Source organism: Mauremys reevesii, linkage group 12, assembly GCF_016161935.1.
Source record: "Mauremys reevesii isolate NIE-2019 linkage group 12, ASM1616193v1, whole genome shotgun sequence".
Taxonomy (NCBI): domain Eukaryota; kingdom Metazoa; phylum Chordata; order Testudines; family Geoemydidae; genus Mauremys; species Mauremys reevesii.
This window is the reverse complement of record NC_052634.1, coordinates 12,064,699-12,083,864: the sequence shown is the minus strand read 5'-3', so window position 1 is coordinate 12,083,864 and position 19,166 is coordinate 12,064,699. Positions and strand designations below refer to the sequence as shown.

Genomic DNA, 19,166 nt, shown 5'->3' with positions numbered 1-19,166 from the left:
TGTACCTTCAATAAGTTCCCATCCCTGTAAACTGTCACTCTGGCTGTCACAGGTATGATATCCAATTGCAGATGGGAGGGGAAGTGGGATCCCTGGGCTGGGGATTGCAAGGAGAGGTATCCACAAGACAATCTCTCTATTAACATGTAGTTCTTACTGTGGAAAATGTGGGAGAAGCCCCTGGCAGACCACTGAGATTTGGATGCTTTACCTCTGAACCAAACCGCTTCACTTTTCAGGTTTGCCTCTCTGCCCGCTTGCATTCGGCACCTTTCATTTGTCACGGATTCTGTTGCCGCATAAGCATAGCGGAGAGACTATTCTGCTGGTGTATCCAGCGTGCACATAATGGGATCCACCTGCTACCAGACAAAGCAAGGAAAATAAAAAGCCGTCCATTGTGCCTCTGAAATAGCTGCAATTAACAAAAAAAAAAGACACTAGCAAAGAGCTGGATTCATTTCACTAAGGCCACAGGAGACAGCTTGAAATATGCCAACATGCGCAGAGTGAGGCCACCTAAGACACAAACCTAATTAGGAACCAGCAGTCATCCTGCAAGATGACACGCAAAATGGATAAGACACCGATTTTCTCGTCTCTTCTCATTTTTTTATAGGGTTTTGTACCAGGCTCATCACTGTAGAATCTGAGCACATTCCAACAGTGCATTAAGCAACGTGATGGAAGGGCTGGCAACCTGCTTGGAGATGCTGAGAATGCAGCAGCCTGGAATTTCCAGGCAAAGAAAGCAGCTAATGCCATTGCCCCCTTGCAGATTTAGCAGCCAGACGGGGATGCCCCACCCCAGAGGCCTGGATAGGATGAGTGGATCCATGCCAATAACAGAGCCCATTCTATGTGGGGCAAAGTGTAACCTTTACATTGAAATGCTCCCAATTAATATTAAGTTGCTAAAGCTAAGGATGCAATAAAACTCACCTTCATTTTCAGGTTCGAGACGCTAGGCTGCTTACAGAAAAATTATGTAGTGGAGGACCACTAGGTGACACTTCGATTGCTACAACCAAACGTTAATCAAAAGGAAAATGATCAGTTAAGCAAACAGGCCTGCAATGACTGCTTATGTGATACTATAGCTATACTTACATTCAAAGAGCATATCAATGGCTGATCGGTCTACTGACACCAAAGTGAAGTACAGCCTTATAATCCTGGAACCTAACGGTACCCTTGGGATGTTAATTGAAGATCTCCTGAAATGTAGCAAGGCAACTACTTTTATAATTACTTCTAGTCCGATATAACGCAACCCGATATAACACGAATTCGGATATAAGGCGGTAAAGCAGCATTCCGGGGGGGTGGGGGCGGGGGTTGCGCTCTCCGGCGGATCAAAGCAAGTTCGATATAAAGCGGTTTCACCTATAACACGGTAAGGCTTTTGGGGTCCCAAGGACAGTGTTATATCGAGGTAGAAGTGTGATTAACATTAAACTGCCCCTTGCCATAATTATATTTTCACCACCTCTTTACATTACGCATTATTTAAATTAACATCTGCCCCAAAGTGCTTCCCATGCGATCAGTGTAGCAGTTAATAAACCTCTCGAAAATTCCGAACAACCTTGCTCAAAGCAGTTAGCAGACCTGCTAGCCCTTAATCTGCTGGCATTATTCAAGATGTGCCAACCAAATTTTAAAAAGCTAAGAGCAGAAAAGGATTCTGCTCAGATACTACGGTAATGGGCAACAGTACGAAAGTCTGAGATAGAAATGCCATGCATAGCGAATCTTTAACGAGAAAGTATTTTGCTTTTTTATTCGAATCCGCCCCAGAGCAGTGAGAAATAAACTACATAATTCTACATGCTCTGCCGTCCTCTTTCTGTATTTCAAATGAATAATAGATAAAGGAATCACTTTATTTAAAGAGAATGAGTTGAATGGAGTTTGCTTTAAAAAAAAACATGGGGGGGGGGGAACCACAGACACACAGCAGCTCATCCCTGATTGCTATTCCAAAAGAAAATTCCTTTTCATTTATTATTGAAGTAAATTAGGTTGATTGTAGGAAACTTCTGTGCGGAGTGAAAATGTTTCAATTGTGACTTTCACTGAGATGAATGTATTTAATTTACCCCTTTGGAATATTCGGCAGCCATTCAGAAGGCCCATGCCGGTGAGCTGCTCCATCTCCTGGCTCGGTGGCTGTGTCTCTCAAGCGAGGAGGCTGCCAAGTTTAGGCTGAGAGCTTTTTGATGGCTCTTGCTTTGTCTGTTTCCAGGGGCATCTTGTCTATTACCCACCTGGACCTGCTAGGGAGTGGGGAGTTGATGCGAGTTGTTGTTTTTCCCCTTCCCATCCTGGCATTGTGACACGGAGGCAAAACAACAAAGTTCTTGCCAGGCCTTTCGGTGCCAGGAAGCTGCCTGAATTCCATTCAGAGAGCAAAAGCACCGGACCAAAGCGGGTGCAGCTTCCAGATTGTGTTGAGCAGCAATTTCCTCCATCAGACCTGCCTGCCTGCGAGACAGCAAACATCAGCGGGCGCATGATGAATCAACAGTCAAAGAAAAACCCAACCTGCCTCTTTTCCATTGGCCTCCTTTCTAGCAACTCTGCAGGGCCGTAATACATAATCACATCAAGAGAGGCAGAAGGACTCCAGAGCAAGAGTGGACACCAGTTAGCTGGATTTTGTGACCATGCACATACAGCCACCACCTTCAGAGCGAAGCAACTATATGTCAAGAGGTTCAGGTACAGCACAGGACAGTCAAAATCCTGACTGGCAACCTTCCATAACTGACTGGGGGCCTGGGTTCTGACATCACTTACACCGATATAAAAATTCCATTCACTGGGCTCTGCAAAGCAGCAGTGTGTACCCCACACGGGATCTCAATGGGACAATGTGGGCTTGAAAGACCAATTAACACACTACGCCGCACCTGGAGGGTGGACAAGGCTTAGCAGAGGGTGAAGTCCGGCTCGGTGCACAGAGGAAGTTGAGAACAGACGGGGACAGTAGGCAGACACTGAGGAACTCTGCAGTCACTTTCTGGGATTAGCATAGTGAGACATGGGGCAGAGGAAGTGCTGGCCATCAACAGGTTTAGGCTTGAAATTAGATGAAGGTTTCTAATCATCATAGGAGTGAAGTTCTGGAGCAGCCTCCCAAGGGGAGCAGTGGGGGCAAAAACTGAAGTGGCTTCAAGAGCTTGAGAGAGGATGGGATGACGGGACTGCCTACGAGGGCATGTAGCCGATCTGCAACTACCTGAAGCAAAAATCCCCAATGGCTGGAGAAGGGACACTAGATGGGGAGGGCTCTGAGTTATTATAGAGAATTCTTTCCCAGGTGTCTGGCTGGTGGGTCTTGCCCACATGCTCGGGGTCTAACTGATCATTATATTTGGCATCAGGAAGGAATTTTCCCCCAGGTCAGACTGGCAGAGACCCTGAGGGTTTTTCACCTTCCTCTGTGGCATGGGGCACGGGTCACTTACAGGTTTAAACTAGTGTAACTGGTGAATTCTAAGTAACTTGAGGTCTTTAAACCACGGTTTGAGGACTACAGTAACCCAGCCAGAGGTTAGGGGTCTGTTACAGGAGTGGGTGGACGAGATTCTGTGGCCTGCAATGGGCAGGAGGTCAGACTAATGATCATGATGGTCTCTTCTGGCCTTAAAAGTCTATGAATCTATGAGGAGTCTGGCAGGAGGCCAGGGGAGACACAGAGCAGCCACTGGGGTGGAGCAGGGTCTGGTGGGAAGTCCTGACAAAAAGGCAAGAACTGGTATTCAGTGAGGAGCAGAGCAGGAAGAACTGAGAGGTCCAGCCCAAGGAGGGCAGACATGGGAGTATGTTTGTATTGCAATGGGTTGAGTCTGTTAGGGGATTCCAAGGGAGGGTCCTGGAGTCTTAGCCCTGGGACAGGTTAACTTAGAGAGGTTGTGGGGGAGAAGGTCTGAGACAGGCTGGGTAGGAGGAAGCCCAGGGAAACAGCAGCAAGAAGGTGGATGGAGCAGACCTTGGCTGCTGTTACAGGGTCCCTAGGCTGGAACCTGGTGTAGTGGGAGGGCCTGGGTTCCCCTACCAGCCACTGGTACTGTGGGATGAAGGCTCCTGAGAAAGAGATAAGGATCTTCAAAGCCCTGAGACAAGAAGGCCCCAGGACCATGGGGCCCAGAGCTGAGGCCGAAGGCCATTTTCTTTTGGACTGTCTGTTGTCCTGGAAGGGGTGGACTTAAATCGTGAGCTGACTGGAGGGCCAAATTTTCAAATGGCTTCAAACCAGCTAGTAAATTGCCACATAAAAACTGTGCACAAGCAGCTTTGTGTGTTTTCATTAACTGCAGTCAATAACCACATCAGCAAACAAGCATTTGCACAAGCTGGGGCTCAGAGCACCTAAGTACCCAATTCTGGTGGATTTGTTTTTTTGCAGGCACAGCAACTGCACACCCAAAACTGGAGATCACTTTTTTTTTTTTTCCAGGACTGGGGCTAGTAGGAAGAACCTTTCAAGGACAGTCTTTCCCATTGTGCTGCCGATGGTTCTTCTTTCAGTCACACCTGGAGTCTGCAAGTGCAGAAGAAAATGATAAAAGAATGGAGTGGAGCGTTAGGGGAAGGGAGTTAACTGAGTTTTTCCTGATTTCAGGGACTTTGGTTCAGTTGAATTTCAGACAGGGCCTTACCTGGTGTTTGTACTGCAAATCCCTAATGAGAGGCTCAAGTTGCAAAATTCAGATCAATATTTCAAATGCCTGAGTGATCCAGAGTGTTTAGCTCTGGGATTGTGCTTCCCGTGATCAATCCAGGGGCTATTTTCATAGCTTTTAAGGCCAAGAGGGGGCTTGCATGTATCATAGGCTTGGAATGTCACCCCGTTAGACCTGTGTTGAGCCCAGTAACCTGTGTTGATCCATTTCGCTGTTAAAAATCAGTAATTGTTTCTATTTGGAATTTGTCTGCCTTTAACTTCTAGCCACTATTATGCCTTTCTCCACTAGCTTAAAAGCCCTAGTGATTTCATCCCATGAAAGTACTTATACACAGTAATAAAGCCACCTCTTAATCTTCTTTTTGATAAGCTAAACAGATTGAGCTCCTTAAGTGTCTCACTGTAATGCATTTTTTTCCAGCCCTTAAACCATTTTTGTGGCTCTTTTCTACACCCTCTCCAGTTTTTCCCAATATCCTTTTTAAAAAAAAATGTGGATATTGGGGAAAAATTGGAGAGGCCTCTGATTTGCAAACTGCAGCTCTGAGTTTGGATTTCAAGCCCCCAGAGGAGTTCAGATCAGAGGAGGCCTGTATCATGGGGCCACCGCTATAAAAATCCTACTGCTAAACACAGAGGGAGTCTAGCTAATGCTGGCGCTAAAGTGAAAAATGAAGCATTGTGTTTTTAAAAATGTAATAGAATTTAAATTGCATTTTCTTTAATGAATGAGTCACCCAATTATCATGCACTGTGCAGTCTGAACACCTGTGCCCAAGATTTCAAATCGCTAGAGAGATTTTTATTTTTAACAATATTTATTATTATGAGTGTTATCCCATTAGATGAAATCAGCTAAAGATGGAAGCTGCATTCATTGACAGCATCAAAGCAACTCTGGTTTATCGTATCCTCCAGATGCTCCAGTTTCACGCAGGTGCCAGGGCTGCTATTGGCACATGCCCCAATAGATTAATAATAACAACAGAGTATCGTCGATGTCCAAAGTAGTTTTCCTCCTGGAGGATCCCAAAACACTTTGTAAGTTGGGGCCAGGGTGGGTTTTCATTTGCAAGCGAACGCTGGCCCTGTCTGTCCTGAATCAGTGTATCTTCTGGCCAGGCTGACCCCGTCTCTCCTGGGTTAGCTCAGTGGCACCAGCTAGCTGCGGGGCTCCATATGGAAAAGAACATTGATACTTCTTCTAACTCAAGCAGATGTACTGCCAGGGTCCCATTGCCATACTAAGAGCACCTCAAGCCTTGTACGCAGGCAAGAATCACTTCACAACCCAGAATCACTCTGGGGTGGCACCCATTTATCCGTGTACAACAAAGCAGCAACAACTGTGTAAGACAGGAGGTGAAGATGACAGTCTGTGACAGACATGAGACCTGGGAAGAGCAAGGAGTTCAGACGACTATACTGAAATGTGCCAGAGGTGCATGGACTTTTAGGACAATAAGCGTTAAGTGGATTTCCTGGGGAATCCCTTTTTTGCAAAAAAAACAACCCATCCTTTTGATGCTATGCCCTAAGGTGAGAGCCCACGACTGTTCCTAGAGATTGGAGGTTAAAGGCCCAAATTGTATAAAGAAACAGCTGAACTGTCCAGTTGGTGTCTGGTTCCTGGTATAAAAACTGATGTGAACTTGTAACCAAGGGGATAAACCCAGCTGTGGGGTTCGAAAGACTGATATCCACGAGAGCTCCATGTTGGAGTCGGGGTGACCTCTGATAAGCTTGTAGCATGCATATAGATTCTTTGATTGTTCATTTTGTATATGTCTTCCCTGTAATGCTTTTGCCTGGAGAAGAAATGCAGTTTTCTTTGTGAAGGGCGGCTGGTAACTAGTGTACATTGTTATAACCCCTGGAGAAAGAGTTAACCACAGGTTCCCTGGTCAGAACTGCTAGGGAAATCACTGTGTGATGCAGAGGGTCTGCCATCCTCAACCCCTGAACTGAAGGGAGAGAATTGCAGGTTTCTGTCCCTAGAGAGGTAGCTGAAGGCCGGGAAGCCTAAAATCTTAAGCAGGCGCCCTCAAGGAAGATGCGGGGGCAGTGTCAAAGATGCAGTAAACCCTGGAACTGTGACATTGTCTTTAATTGAAACTGCAGGTGGTGGTGGAGTGTGTGTGTTTGGGGGGGAGGATTAGATTAACTGGATATTGACTGAGCCCCTAGAGAGGATACCCCTTGCTCACTTGATAAGTGTTAAAGGATCATTAATGATCCCAAGTGGCTCAGACTTGATTAGGACTGTAAAGTTGAAGTCTATTTGATTGAACATCAGTGTCACCGTGTGGGATGGCCCTCTAAGGGAGTTGGGTTTAGCCTTCCCTGGGACTAATCAGCTGCTTCCCAGGTGATGGGTCGGAAGCCAAGGAAAAGAGGAATGAGGATCAGGTGACCTGAAGGTTGAGTCCGATAAAAGAGCCAGCAGTCAACTTGGTTAGAGAGCAACACAGGCAGGAAATAGGTAGGTGTTTGTAGGAGGCCCTGCCTTAAGAGAAAGGACCTGCTCTATGTATTCGATTTATGTTGGGCTGTTTTAAGAAAGAGGCAGGGTTTGAAATTGTGGGGCTGTTTGGAGCTTTGTGTGATGTACTGGCTGACTCGCATGCATCAGGCAAACAAAGGGACACTATGACCTCCTACAAAGTAAGGGTATAGAGTTGAATGACTCTTCCATTGTGAGTGGAGTCCCTGGGCCATAGACACTGGGCTCCCTTGAGAGAATGGCACTTGCACGTTTGGGTAGAGGAGAAACCCGACTGCATTTATAATAAATATGTTATTTGTAAGTGTTTTGTGTAACTCCTAGGCCAGGTATAGCAGGGAGGTGCCATGGGATTTAAAGCTATTGGAAGAGCTGGGTGCGTGCCCAGGTCTGAAATAGCAGGGGATGCTGCTGTGATGCATTGGCAGAGCTAGGTGGCGTTACTTGTATTGTACCTTTATTCTGAACTAGTGACTAGAACATTGGGCTGAGAGCCAGGAGCTGTGGGCTCAATTCCTGGCTCTGCTCCTGTGTCACCTTTGGCAAACCACTATGCCGATTTGTGCCTCAGTTTCCCCTCCCACCCTTTGCAAACTCTCTTGTGGTGTGTTTGTACAATGCCTAGCACAAAGCCAAGCCAGTTTTGGTTGGTGCTGCTGTAACACAAATATCCTCACCTCCTTTTATGAGCCCTAAATCCACCCAACTTTGATAATATTTATTAAAAAACCCAAACAAAACATATAGAGTTTGCTTTTTGAAAAGAAACTGAGATGACAATTCTGCTGGTTATTCCAAAGAAACCCTCCTCTAGCATCGCACGTGTTAGGGAATAAAACCCCATACGCTGAGATGGACAGACTGCGATAGAGCATAACCCAACAAGGAGGCTGAGTCAATGCACGCTGCATGGCAGGTGAAGACAAAAGGTATAATTATCCCCATTCCCCTTGTTGTTTGTGTGCTGGCAGTTCTTCTGCAGACCAGAGGCTGAACTGCTGTGCTGGTGCACCTCCCCTTCTCCGTGTTTAAATAGCACCTCGGAAAACGCAGGAGCAGCTATAACTTTCCTTTATTTCTACTGGTTTTTGTTCGGTTGCTTGATATTTTTAGTTTATTTTTTATTAGTGAATATATATTGTGGGTAGTTAGTGAATTTTTTCCATGGTGCTCTTCATGCAGATGGTGATTGCATCTGGGGCTGTGCAAAGAGATGCAGCCCGATGTGTCCTAAAGTGTGCAGGCCGGTGTGTGTGTGTGTGTGTGTGTGTGCATACAAAGATGTGTGTGCAATTTTGGAAAGTGGATTGGGACACCCATCAGTATCTATTCTAAAGAGAACTTCCGCCACTTGCTGGAGAGGAGGGAATAGCATTTGGCAAGAATAATACAAATGCATCCAATCTTGCAAATCTTCACTGGAGCCATCGACAGAGAATCCATGCTGGATTCACTCTGTGCCCCATGCATGCAGGGACAGGACTTTGAGAGTCTAGTCAATGACGTGTGGATACCTGTGTAGCACAGAAATGGACAATAAAACTCATGTATTATGGTGTGTCAGTCAGTGCCTTGATTTAAGGAGCTCCCAGTAACCTAGGATGAAACATTGTAATAGCTCTTTCTGGGTTCCTCTGGCCACAGCTCATTACAGGGCAGTGCCTGTCTATTGTACATTAAACTCACTTCACTGTCTCTTAGTCATCCCCACATTACCAAGTCTAGGCACACACAAGGGCACAATCCTCCGGTTCCCTCAATCCTACTTTCTCAAGCTTCTCTTCTGCCTGGCATCAAATCAGCTTGCCTCAAAGTTCAGCCCTGTTCGGCCCTCGGTGGGTGGGAGTTGCTTTCGGCCCATCTCTTGTATAAAGAGCAAGGCTGCGTTTTTCAGTACTACCCTCGGATTTGGATGGCTTCCATTTTTGGCTGCCCAGTTTTGGCCTGGTTTTCTAAGAGTTGGGCAGCTATCACTCAGGTCAAATTCAGTGGGAGATCAAGGTGCTCAGCACCTCTAAAAACCAGGCACCTGGAGTCACATGCCCCTTCTGAAAATTCGGCTCTAAATCAAAATGTTCATGTTGTAACAACAGTCGCTGAAACTGGCCCGCTTGCTGGATGTCTCAGCAGAGGGGCCAAGGATTCATCGGGCCCTAGACCCCAAACTCCTCTCATCCTCCAGCTCAGGACTGAGGGGCATTAGCACTGGGCAGGAGATGGGGGAAGCTTTCATTGCAACTACCTGTGCTGTACCAGCTCAGTGGGTAGAGAACTTGCCCTCCAGAGGCTGGAAGGCTACATCTTTTCTCCGTGCTGACCTCGCTCACAAATGGTTACCAGAACAACTAGCAGTCAATAAACTCTCTCAACCTTAGTTCAAGCAGAGACCATCTGTTTTGTACAACACCTAACTCAATGGGGTCCTGCTCCATGACTGTAGTCATACAAATAACAAACCATATTCATAACTAATGTCCTCTTCACATCTTTTAGGCTGGACTCACTGGACCTGTGTATATGCCAGTTCTTTTGCCTGGATTGCCTGAGTGTTCCTTATCTTCTGCACAAGAGCCCATCTCCCAGGTACAATAGCATGTATGACTGTATACGTTGATTGGAAATCAGTTCTTTATGCAGTATGTTTAAAAAGACTTCCTGCATTATGCTTTAAACGTTCGTGTGGTGCAGAGGATATCTGTATAGTGAGGGTGACTTCAGCTGACCTAACAAAATCACCATTTAGGTAGTCATATTCCATCCAGATTTCAAAGCTCTTCTAGAGAGACCTTCAAACAGGGAGAAGGGTTTATGTTTCAAGCTTAGTATAGTATCTGGAACCTATCCTGGTTTTTGCTTACCTTTTGCTGCCTGAATTACTGGAAGTAATATGTGAAATCCTTTGTAATTCCTAGAATAGCTCTACCACTCATTAAAACCCTCTCTGCCATTTATTGCCCATTTTTCATCCAGCCGTTAGGGATAATTGGGGAGCATGGAACAACTGCCTTATTCCCCCCTCTCCAGTTTGAGCACTGACTCAGAGTCGAGTGGAATCTGACTCCACAGCACTAGTTCAGATGCAGACCTCACACTCTGAAAAGGCTTTAAAGGTATCAACTTTTTTTTTTTGTACGAGGGCCGGAAGCATCTGTCACCCTCGAGAAATTCTGACTGTTAGGCAAAGAAAATAGCATTTCCTCACAACTGAAAAGTCCTGGGATCTCAGAGACTGTTTTTCACTTTTAGGGTCATAAGCATTTCTATACAGAGCCCTTCTCTCTCAGGGCAGAAATTTTCCCTACCTCCTGTATGTTCTCTTTGTAAATGTTTCATTTTTGCCTCGCCTTGGTACTTAAAATACAAGGAGAACCTTGTTAAGAACCAGACTGTGATACCCTTACTCCATAAGTATCCCCACTGATATTATTGGGACTTTCAACATAAAGGGTATCCCAATCTGACCCTAAGCTTGCAAACACATATCAATGGCTTGAGCGCATGTTGCAAAGGTTGCACTTCTCAGCTAATGCCCCCAAACCCTCTCCTTTCTTTTCTCTCTGTGTTTGGAAACGTGTGCCGTAGAACACTGGGTTCATAATTTGCGTCAGACGTGCATGTTTTGGATACCAAGTGTGGTGATCTGCCACCATGCTAACTTTTGCTCTCATGGCTTGTTCCAAAGCCCATTGCAGTCAGTGGGAGACTTTCCACCAACTTCAATAAGCTTTAGACCAGCCCTTGGGCTCTTCATGTTAGTAGGATAATTTCATGATCTGGGTATGTGAGGTTAGAACAGAGAGACACTATTTGCCTTGTGCCTGCCTCCATTTCATCCTAGTGGAGAGGACAGAGGACTGTGTGTCAGGAAACCTGAGTTTTAATCCTGCTTTTGCCACTGATTTGTGCAATCTTGGGCAATGCACTTCTCTGGGCCTGGTTCCCCTCCCATCCTTTGCCTGTTGAGACTTTAATCAGGGACTGCTTCTAACTTTGTGTTTGTGCAGTGCCTGGCACCCTGGGCCCTGGCCCTAGGTTAGGCCCCTCAAGCACTACTGGAATGCAGATACTATCATCCCTTAGACTGTAAACTCTCTGAGGTGGAAACTGTCTTTTTGTTCTGTGTTTTCACAGTGGGATCCTGGTCTGTGACTGGGGCCCTTGAGGTGCTATCACAATGCAAATAATATGGAAGAAAGAGAACAGGATAAAGGGAAGAGGAGAATGAAAGAGAAATGGAAGAGGAAAGGCAGAAAGAGAAAAGGCACAGGGGGGAGGGAGGGGGAGAAATCGAGGTAAATAAAAAGTGAGAGGGAATTGATAACATTTAAATGAATCCTAGGGTTTGTGGTTTTTTTTTTATTTTGAATCACTCGATGCAGTGTGCTTGCCATCCAATTCCATCTCAGACACCCTACCCTGAAAATAAAGTGCTGCTCAATAGGCAGGGGAAGTTGGCATTTAGTTCACTGACTGTTCTGATAGCAGCTGCTAATTATTCCAGTGTTGTTCCTCCCTGCCCCACTGGAATTATTTGAAACAGACTAGTCGCAACTCCCCCATTAACTTATATATTTTTCGGTATCCTACTGAAAGTTCAATAGGATCCCATTTAAATTGCTCTTGCCTTCTCCTGGCATCTCCTCTCTCCATTTTGCTGATGATACAGCTGCACGGCGGGGAAGACAGGTTACAGCATCTTGTGCTAACGTAAACAACAACGTCCAACTGAAATAGGGAGAGAAAAATTACTTGCTTGTACTCCTGAGCTCTTGACAAGAGCTGTGGTTTTCCCTCTATCTACTGCATTCTGTTTTCTCCTGACTTCAGTGGGCAGGTTACAGAACTAATCTCTCACGCACTTTGAGCCTGCTGTATAACACCACCAGCCATTAAAGACTTGGGGGTGGGGAGACAGGAGAGAGGGAGAAGGAACATGCAGCGAATGCAATTAGCTTGGGACAGTAGGATGATGGAGGGAAGCAAGGAGCCATATGCATAGTCCCAAAGCATTGAAATCCTCCCCCTCCTCCCAGAATGAATTCTGCGCCTCCGTTGTTCTCCTGATTCCCTTTCCGCAACTAAAGGCTGGGAGATGTGGATTTAAAAAAATCTACAGATGCATTGCAAGCCCCTGAATTGCATCTTCGGCACAGAAAGTGCTTTGTAATATTTTTTTTCTCTGCCTTCCTGCAAAGCTCAAAAAATCCTGTAGCTAGAAACTACTAAAGATTTTCCAATAATTAGAAGATGGGCCATAATCAGACCCGGTGTAAAAGCTGGTGCAACCCTTGTGGATTTCCAGAGCATAATTGGGTCCTGAGTTTTGGTGGTGGTGGTTTTTTTTTATCTCAACTTTTCTAGCATCAGAGTAAATACGTTCTCAACGCCCTCCAAAGGCTTTCACTCCCAGTACTGAGTAATCTTTATTAAATAAGGTTCTCTTGACCCCATAACAGCCAAGCCAATCATAGTGAAGCTGACAGGTTCTGAGCTCCCAATCTCGCCTCTCAAGCAAGGTCAGTGTCTGAATCCTAGGCTCTGACGGACCAGGAAAGAACACCTAACCAGCTATTTTTACATCCTTTGGAGATGGTATGAGGATGACTACAAAAATGTAGCATCTAAGTCTTCAGAGCAGTCCCTCTGCTGCACACCATGGCCACTTGGAACGCCCTTGCAATAGTAGGGCTAGAACTTGGATTGTCCTACTGTAAAAGCACAGACCCCTTCCCCTTGAGCTAAAAGAGACTCTCCTTGAGCAGTATAAAGCCTATGACACACAGGTCAGCATCTTCTGATTCCATTCAGTAGAGGACAGTGATACTATATGTGAGAGGGAGAATGTGTATATAGAGTTGCACATACAATAGCCAGTTAGTTTTATAATTAATATTTATATAACAATTAGCGCTGTACATTTAGGTTCCATGGAAACCTGAATACAGCCCCAAACTGCATTATTCAGATAAACACAAATATCTCAGTATCATTTTTTCCACAGGCTTTTTAAATGCCACAGTGTCATATATGGGGCCAAAGATGACCCAAGAGTTAGTCTTGCTATGGGGATTGCACCATCTAGGTACAAAAATAGTGCCAGATCTTTTCTTCTCTCCATATTTTATACTAGCTGCCGTAAAAAAAAAGAGGATTTGATGTCACAGTTTATCCTCTTCTGTTATGTTTCTATCATCTCTCCCAGTCGAAGGGAGCAATAGCTGGATGAGAGACCTCCAAGAACTTCTTATAGCTAAGTTATTGGAGTATTAGCATGGGGTACTCTTCCCTCTGAGTGTTGAACTTATTTTCCCAGCATAAGGTCAGGGCCACTATGCTGCAGTTTGGATGAGACGTAGATTAAGTCGTCACTCATGCAGAACTGATCAAATAATGGAATTTCTGACCTGCAGAGATTTTAATATTTCCAAATTTGTTTTCGTCTCCATTTGGGATGAGAAGTTTGAAATAGAAAATTATTATTGAGGAACAAAAAATTCCATAAAAATTTGATTTGGAAACATTGATGTTGGAACATTCCTGCACCAAAATGCTTCATTATGGGTGAATGATCATTTTTGTCGGCTTGAGTTGCCCAGACGGCAGCAGCTCAGCCACACGGTCAGACTGTGATGCATCATGGGTAGGGTGATCAGATAACTGTGAAAAAATAGGACAGGGGTGGGGGGTAATAGGCGCCTATATAAGAATAAGTCCCCAAAAATGGGACTGTCCCTATAAAAACGGGACATCTGGTCACTCTAATCATAGGAGATGCAGCCTGGCTGAGGAGAAGAGCCTGTAGGGGAGAATGGGGTAATGGGACACCGGGACTATATCTCCTATAAGACACACAATAGCTCAGGCAGACTCAGACCGTCAACCTGACATGAAATGTTTTGCTTCCATTTTTCCTGATGGGGAAAATCCCTCCTAAATCTCTCTCTCCTTCCCTTCCCCCACGGAAAACATCAAGTTTGATGAAACCTCATTTTTGGATATGGGGAAAAGGTTTGTCTTGAAATCTTCTGACCAGCCTTATGCTGCGGCACCTTGCATAAGAGCAATGTTAGCCACTGGGATCTTCCATAATTTCAGCTTGGACCATTACTTTCTGGTTAGCTATTTCCTGCTGTGGTTTGGAATGGCGGTGATGGCTTCCTTTGCTTCCTGCCCTAAACTGTCGCTCATTGTTGCTGTTATAGATCAACATATAGTGAAATGCGCCCAGCCATTTCATGGTGTTGTCATCAGCCAGGTGGAGAGTTGGTAGCCCCATAACCAAATAAGTCAGTGGGAACTCATCAAGGAGATGTGACGTGGTCTGAAGTTGATTGCAGATACATCGCGGGTCAATATAAAAACCCCATTTAAAGAGATTGGCCGCACAGTTGCCCTGTCCAGTTTGAAATTGGTTCAGGGATGGCCACAGGTGCCTTGGCAGATCAAAACCTGCTGGACACATGGTTGGGTCAATGACGAAAGTGTGATCAATGCCTGGCATCACTGACCAGTGGTTGCACCATGTACATTCCACTGTCATGTCATGTAGTGGCACAAATGACCATAAAAGGCATTTAGAAGTCAGATGAGCCGGCAGTTGGTTGAAGGGGTCTGCGTACAAAGGCAGGTCGCTGGTCTCAGATCTGGCCAGCAGCAAGACAGAAGCCTTCTCATGGCGAATACGGGGCGTTGCTATGTTACTAAGTATCGGTAGCCATGGCAACAGAGTTTCCCATAAAGTCCCAGTAAGAATACACATGGCTTTGTTCAGCTCTACATTGACCAGCCTCGTGTGAGATGAGCGACCCAGACAGGAGCACAGTACTCTGCTGTTGAATAGCAGAGAGCAAGGGCTGATGTTCTAAGCATCTGGGCTCTTGTACCCCAGGTTGAACCAGCCAATTTTCCAAGCAGGTTGTTCTGAGCACTGACTTTGACTCCCGTCTTCCTCAAGTGGGTGCAGCACGTTAATGACCTAGCCAATGTCACACCAAGGTAAACTGGGTTTGGATCATGCTGCAGGCATGAATCCTGGTCATGTGCCTTCTGACTGTCACCCCAAGGTATCACCATCCTTCGACTTTCAAGCCAATGGACCAGCATGTCGAATTCTTCAGCTTAATGTTGAGGGCCAATCAACAGCCAAACACATTAGGCCATTGCTGCTGATAATCTGTTGCCATCTCCTGCTCCAGAGGTGGCTGCATTTTGGTGGTGGTGAAGTGATCCTTGTGTTCAGGATGCATTTCATTTGGGATGAAAGGCACTATGCAAATAGTTTACTAATATAGACTCCCAGCTGGGAAGTCATCAACATCAATGGAGCTACACTAATTAACCCCAGCTGAGGATGTGATTCCATTGAGTTCAATAGTGCTGATTTACACCATCTGGGGATCTGTTCTGTTGCTGGAAGAGTGCTGGTGCCTTCTGAAATCAGGTTTCTAAAGATTAAAAAATCATAATATTAAAAATAGCCCTGGAGGCAACTTTCATAGCACTTCTCAGGGCAGTTCCTCAGCTGGCATCACTCGAGAGATGACAGTCCTCGCCAGCTGAAGCGCTGGCTCATAATTTATAGAGCATTTCAAAGAAGGGCAAGTATCATCATTCCAGCTTCCAGATAGGGGAACTGAGGCAAGAGGTCTATTTGGTGATCCACACTAGGAAGCTGGTAATAAGCACAGGGGGATGAGACCTTTCTTTCCTTCTCTTTACTTTGACCACCATTCTCTCCAAGAGCTAGGAGACAACAGGTGCTGTGTTCCCTAGAAAGGAGTATAAATATACAGGGAGATAGAGTGCCTGGCACATCTCACCACCAAGCGGTGGAGTATGCACGGGGCAGTAAATATTACTCCATCTCCTCAGCCCCTTTCTCTGCAAATTCCTTGGCCATGGGCCAGATCCTTCCTCACACGTCCACTCCCTGTGGGCTTGTTGCTTCTATGTAATCCCTGAATAAATATACATCTAATCAACTGGAAAGCATGAAACAGAAGCAGCCAACAACAATAGAGAACTGTTTGGGGATTAGCCATCAAAATTTGCCATCGTCTCAGCGTCATGCCCTGCAGGGCAAGGTGGGCTGCCAGACAGAAGGGTCGGTGGCGATCCCTGTCCTTACCTCTATAACAATGCTGAAAGATGGACCCTGGATCCCAGCACTCCTGCACTTTAGAGCTGGAGCCAAGCCTCTTTAAGGACAACCGACAAAACGAAGGGCCTTGTGGAGTCAACAGGGCTGCGGGCTCTCAGGAGCTGCTCAGCATCTTGCCAGAACAAGCCCTATAGACCTGGCACCGGCGATGTCCATAGCAAAACTCCCATTTACGTCAATAGGGCCAGGACGTCACCCCAGATCAAAACTGCCCCAAACTTTGGGAGAGTTCAGCTCCCCAAGGGCTCTACAAATGCTCCCTTATTCAACCTCATATCCCATCCTGGGAGGCAGACTGGGAAGTATTATTCCCATTTCACCTACAGGAAGGATGGTGGCAAGAGGCAAGTGAAATTCCTTCACCCCCGAGGGTTAGCCCTAGGGCTGGCCAGAAAACAATTCTGTTTTGCAAGAAATTTTGAGGATTCAAAACTGGTTTTGCAGCCTGATGTAGAATGAAACTGAGACCTTACCAAAAATGTGGAGAGGGACACTGAGATCTCCTCCCCATCATCCCACCCCTAGAATAGCTAATAATGGTCAGGGCACTCATCTGAGATGTCGGAAGCCAGGTCCCTGCCCTACCTAATTTGGAGGAAGGATGACATCAGTCTCTGACTTCAGTGTCCTAACCACCAGCCTATTGGCTATTCTGGTGTGCGTGTGTGTTTTTGGTTTCTCTCGTGCACCTTCCTGTCCCCCCAGGGGCAGGGGTCTTTGGTTTTGACAAGTAATTCCATCCTGGACCTGAGAAACCTCCCCTGGTGTGTGTGTGTGGGTGTGTGTGTTTTTTGGGGTTTTTTTGGTCCAAATTGAGACATTTCCATGAAACATTTTGGTTTCGATGAAAGAAGCATTTTTTGACAGAAAAAATTTGTCCAAAAAACCCACCAAAACAACAACAACCCCGGCCTGCACAGCGCTCCTACATCTGTTAAGGTCATCAAAATAAAACTTAAATGGGACTAGGTGGCACAGAGACCTCATGGTGCTCTGCCAGGGAGGTGAGGCAGCCAACCCACCATAATACAAGGAAGTGAGTCTCCGAGACACGTTTAGAACTCTGCTCCAAATTGGTGCTCCAGTCATGCCACTTGCTTCTTATAAGTAAGCAATGGAGAAGAGGCCTTGCCAGCCCATACTCTGTGCGCCCTCTCTTTCAGCCTCTGGTGCTTCAAAGATCATCATGTCCCTGAACACTTGATTCATCATCAGTTAAATTTTAATGGAATACAATGATATGTGCTCAGTGCTACAGCTGCTAGTTCCTAGTTTTTTTTTCTTTTTTTTAATCTTTGAAGCATTCCTTACAGTGCATTCCACTGGGGCTCCTTCTTAGGAGAGCCTGCAATCCTGGCCTGCATGCATAATGCATTGCAGGGTTGTGTGTTAAGGACACACACAGAGACCCATTCCAAGAAAGAATAAATCTATAGCCAGAGGGTGCTGACCCAGTGTCCTTTAGTACATGGCCTGATTATGTTTAATGCGCTTGGCTCTAATCACTCTGTAAACAGAAGTGATTTTGCTGACTTTGAGCTGGGGAAGCAATAACCAAGAAGGGAGACAGGATTCAGCAAACACTCAAAAGTCCTATTGGAAAGGGCTGGGGAAGTGCCATGGGTTTTGTGGTAAATGATCTTCCTGGCGATTAAGGGCAAAGGAAATGGAAGCCCCAGCTTCATCTCTCTTTCCATGTGTTCCTCCCTACCCCCTCATTAGTCTTCCATTCTCCTCTACCAGTGCATGCTCCTCCTTTCATATGACCCATTGCACTTGCATAGAACATTAGATGCCTTGTGGGGGACAAACCAACTTTTGTATAAATAACACACATGGAGAGCTGGGACTCGAACCTTGGTTGTTCTGCTCCAAAACACAGATCTTGGTCATAGCAAATGGTAGTACGTGGTCCTTTATCTCTCTGTGGGGCAGCCACAGGAGAGCAATATCCTCCTTAGTCATAACCTAAAACCTAGTCTGATTTTCAAAGGCCGCAGCTCCTGTGGACATCAGCTGGGGCTGTGGGCGATCAGCAGCTCTTAAAAACCAGGCTGTGTAGAGCAAATTTGGAAGGACTCAGCACCCACAATCAGGATCAGATTTTGAAAAGCTCCCAGGAGAGCACCCGTTGTGATCATCCTAGAAATGTAGGGCTGGAAGAGACCTCAAGAGGCCATCTAGACCATCACCCTGTGCCGAGGCAGGATTCAGGATGAAGAATTAAATACAATTATGGTCAGATTTTTCAGAAGACTCAGTAACCAGCCTCCTTTCAAAGCTGTTTCTGGTACAGAGGAGGGGACTGGCTTCTTGACCCATGCCCTCTAAGGCTAGCACTCCATACTGCCCAGCATGGCCCAAATGCCAGTGGGTTGCAATGGGACCAGGAAACAGCAGCTGATGTGAGTATCTCTGTGCTAACACCAAGATCGGCCTAAACTGCCTCTCAGATTGGGATTTGGAATGCCCAACAGTATGTGGATTTGAGGAAGAGTAAGGGGGCTGGAGAGATGAAGGCCCTTGCAAAATGAAGGCCTAGATCTGGGTTCAGATTCCAACTTGCCCCTTCAAAAAGCTCAGAGGTGTTTGGATGAGGCAGCAAAAGTTCCCAGTGCAGGTTGGCACCCAAGGCTGCGTGATGGAGTATGTCTACAGTGCAGTTATGGGGTGTGATGTCAGCACGTGTAAACATAGGCAGATTACATCTAGTTTGGGTATCTCGCATACCTATAGCAGCGAAGCCGCGACTGCATGCGTAATTACTCACAGGGATAGCCCATGCTGAAGTGTCTACTGCCCAGGCTTCA

At 46.0% G+C, this 19,166-nt stretch overlaps 1 protein-coding gene across 18 annotated transcripts in view; it reads left to right on the top strand.

Moving 5' to 3' along the window:
* Positions 1-19,166, top strand: part of LOC120375737 (protein CEPU-1) — a 757,368-nt gene that overhangs the window by 67,067 nt on the left and 671,135 nt on the right. For all 18 annotated transcript variants that reach the window (XR_005586712.1, XR_005586711.1, XR_005586710.1 and 15 more), the window contains one exon: positions 9,690-9,779. Coding sequence is in view for 14 of the 18 variants with exons in the window: in XM_039496604.1 (XP_039352538.1) it covers positions 9,714-9,779 (66 nt within the window). In the remaining 4 variants the exon portion in view is untranslated. The remainder of the gene's footprint in view (positions 1-9,689; positions 9,780-19,166) is intronic.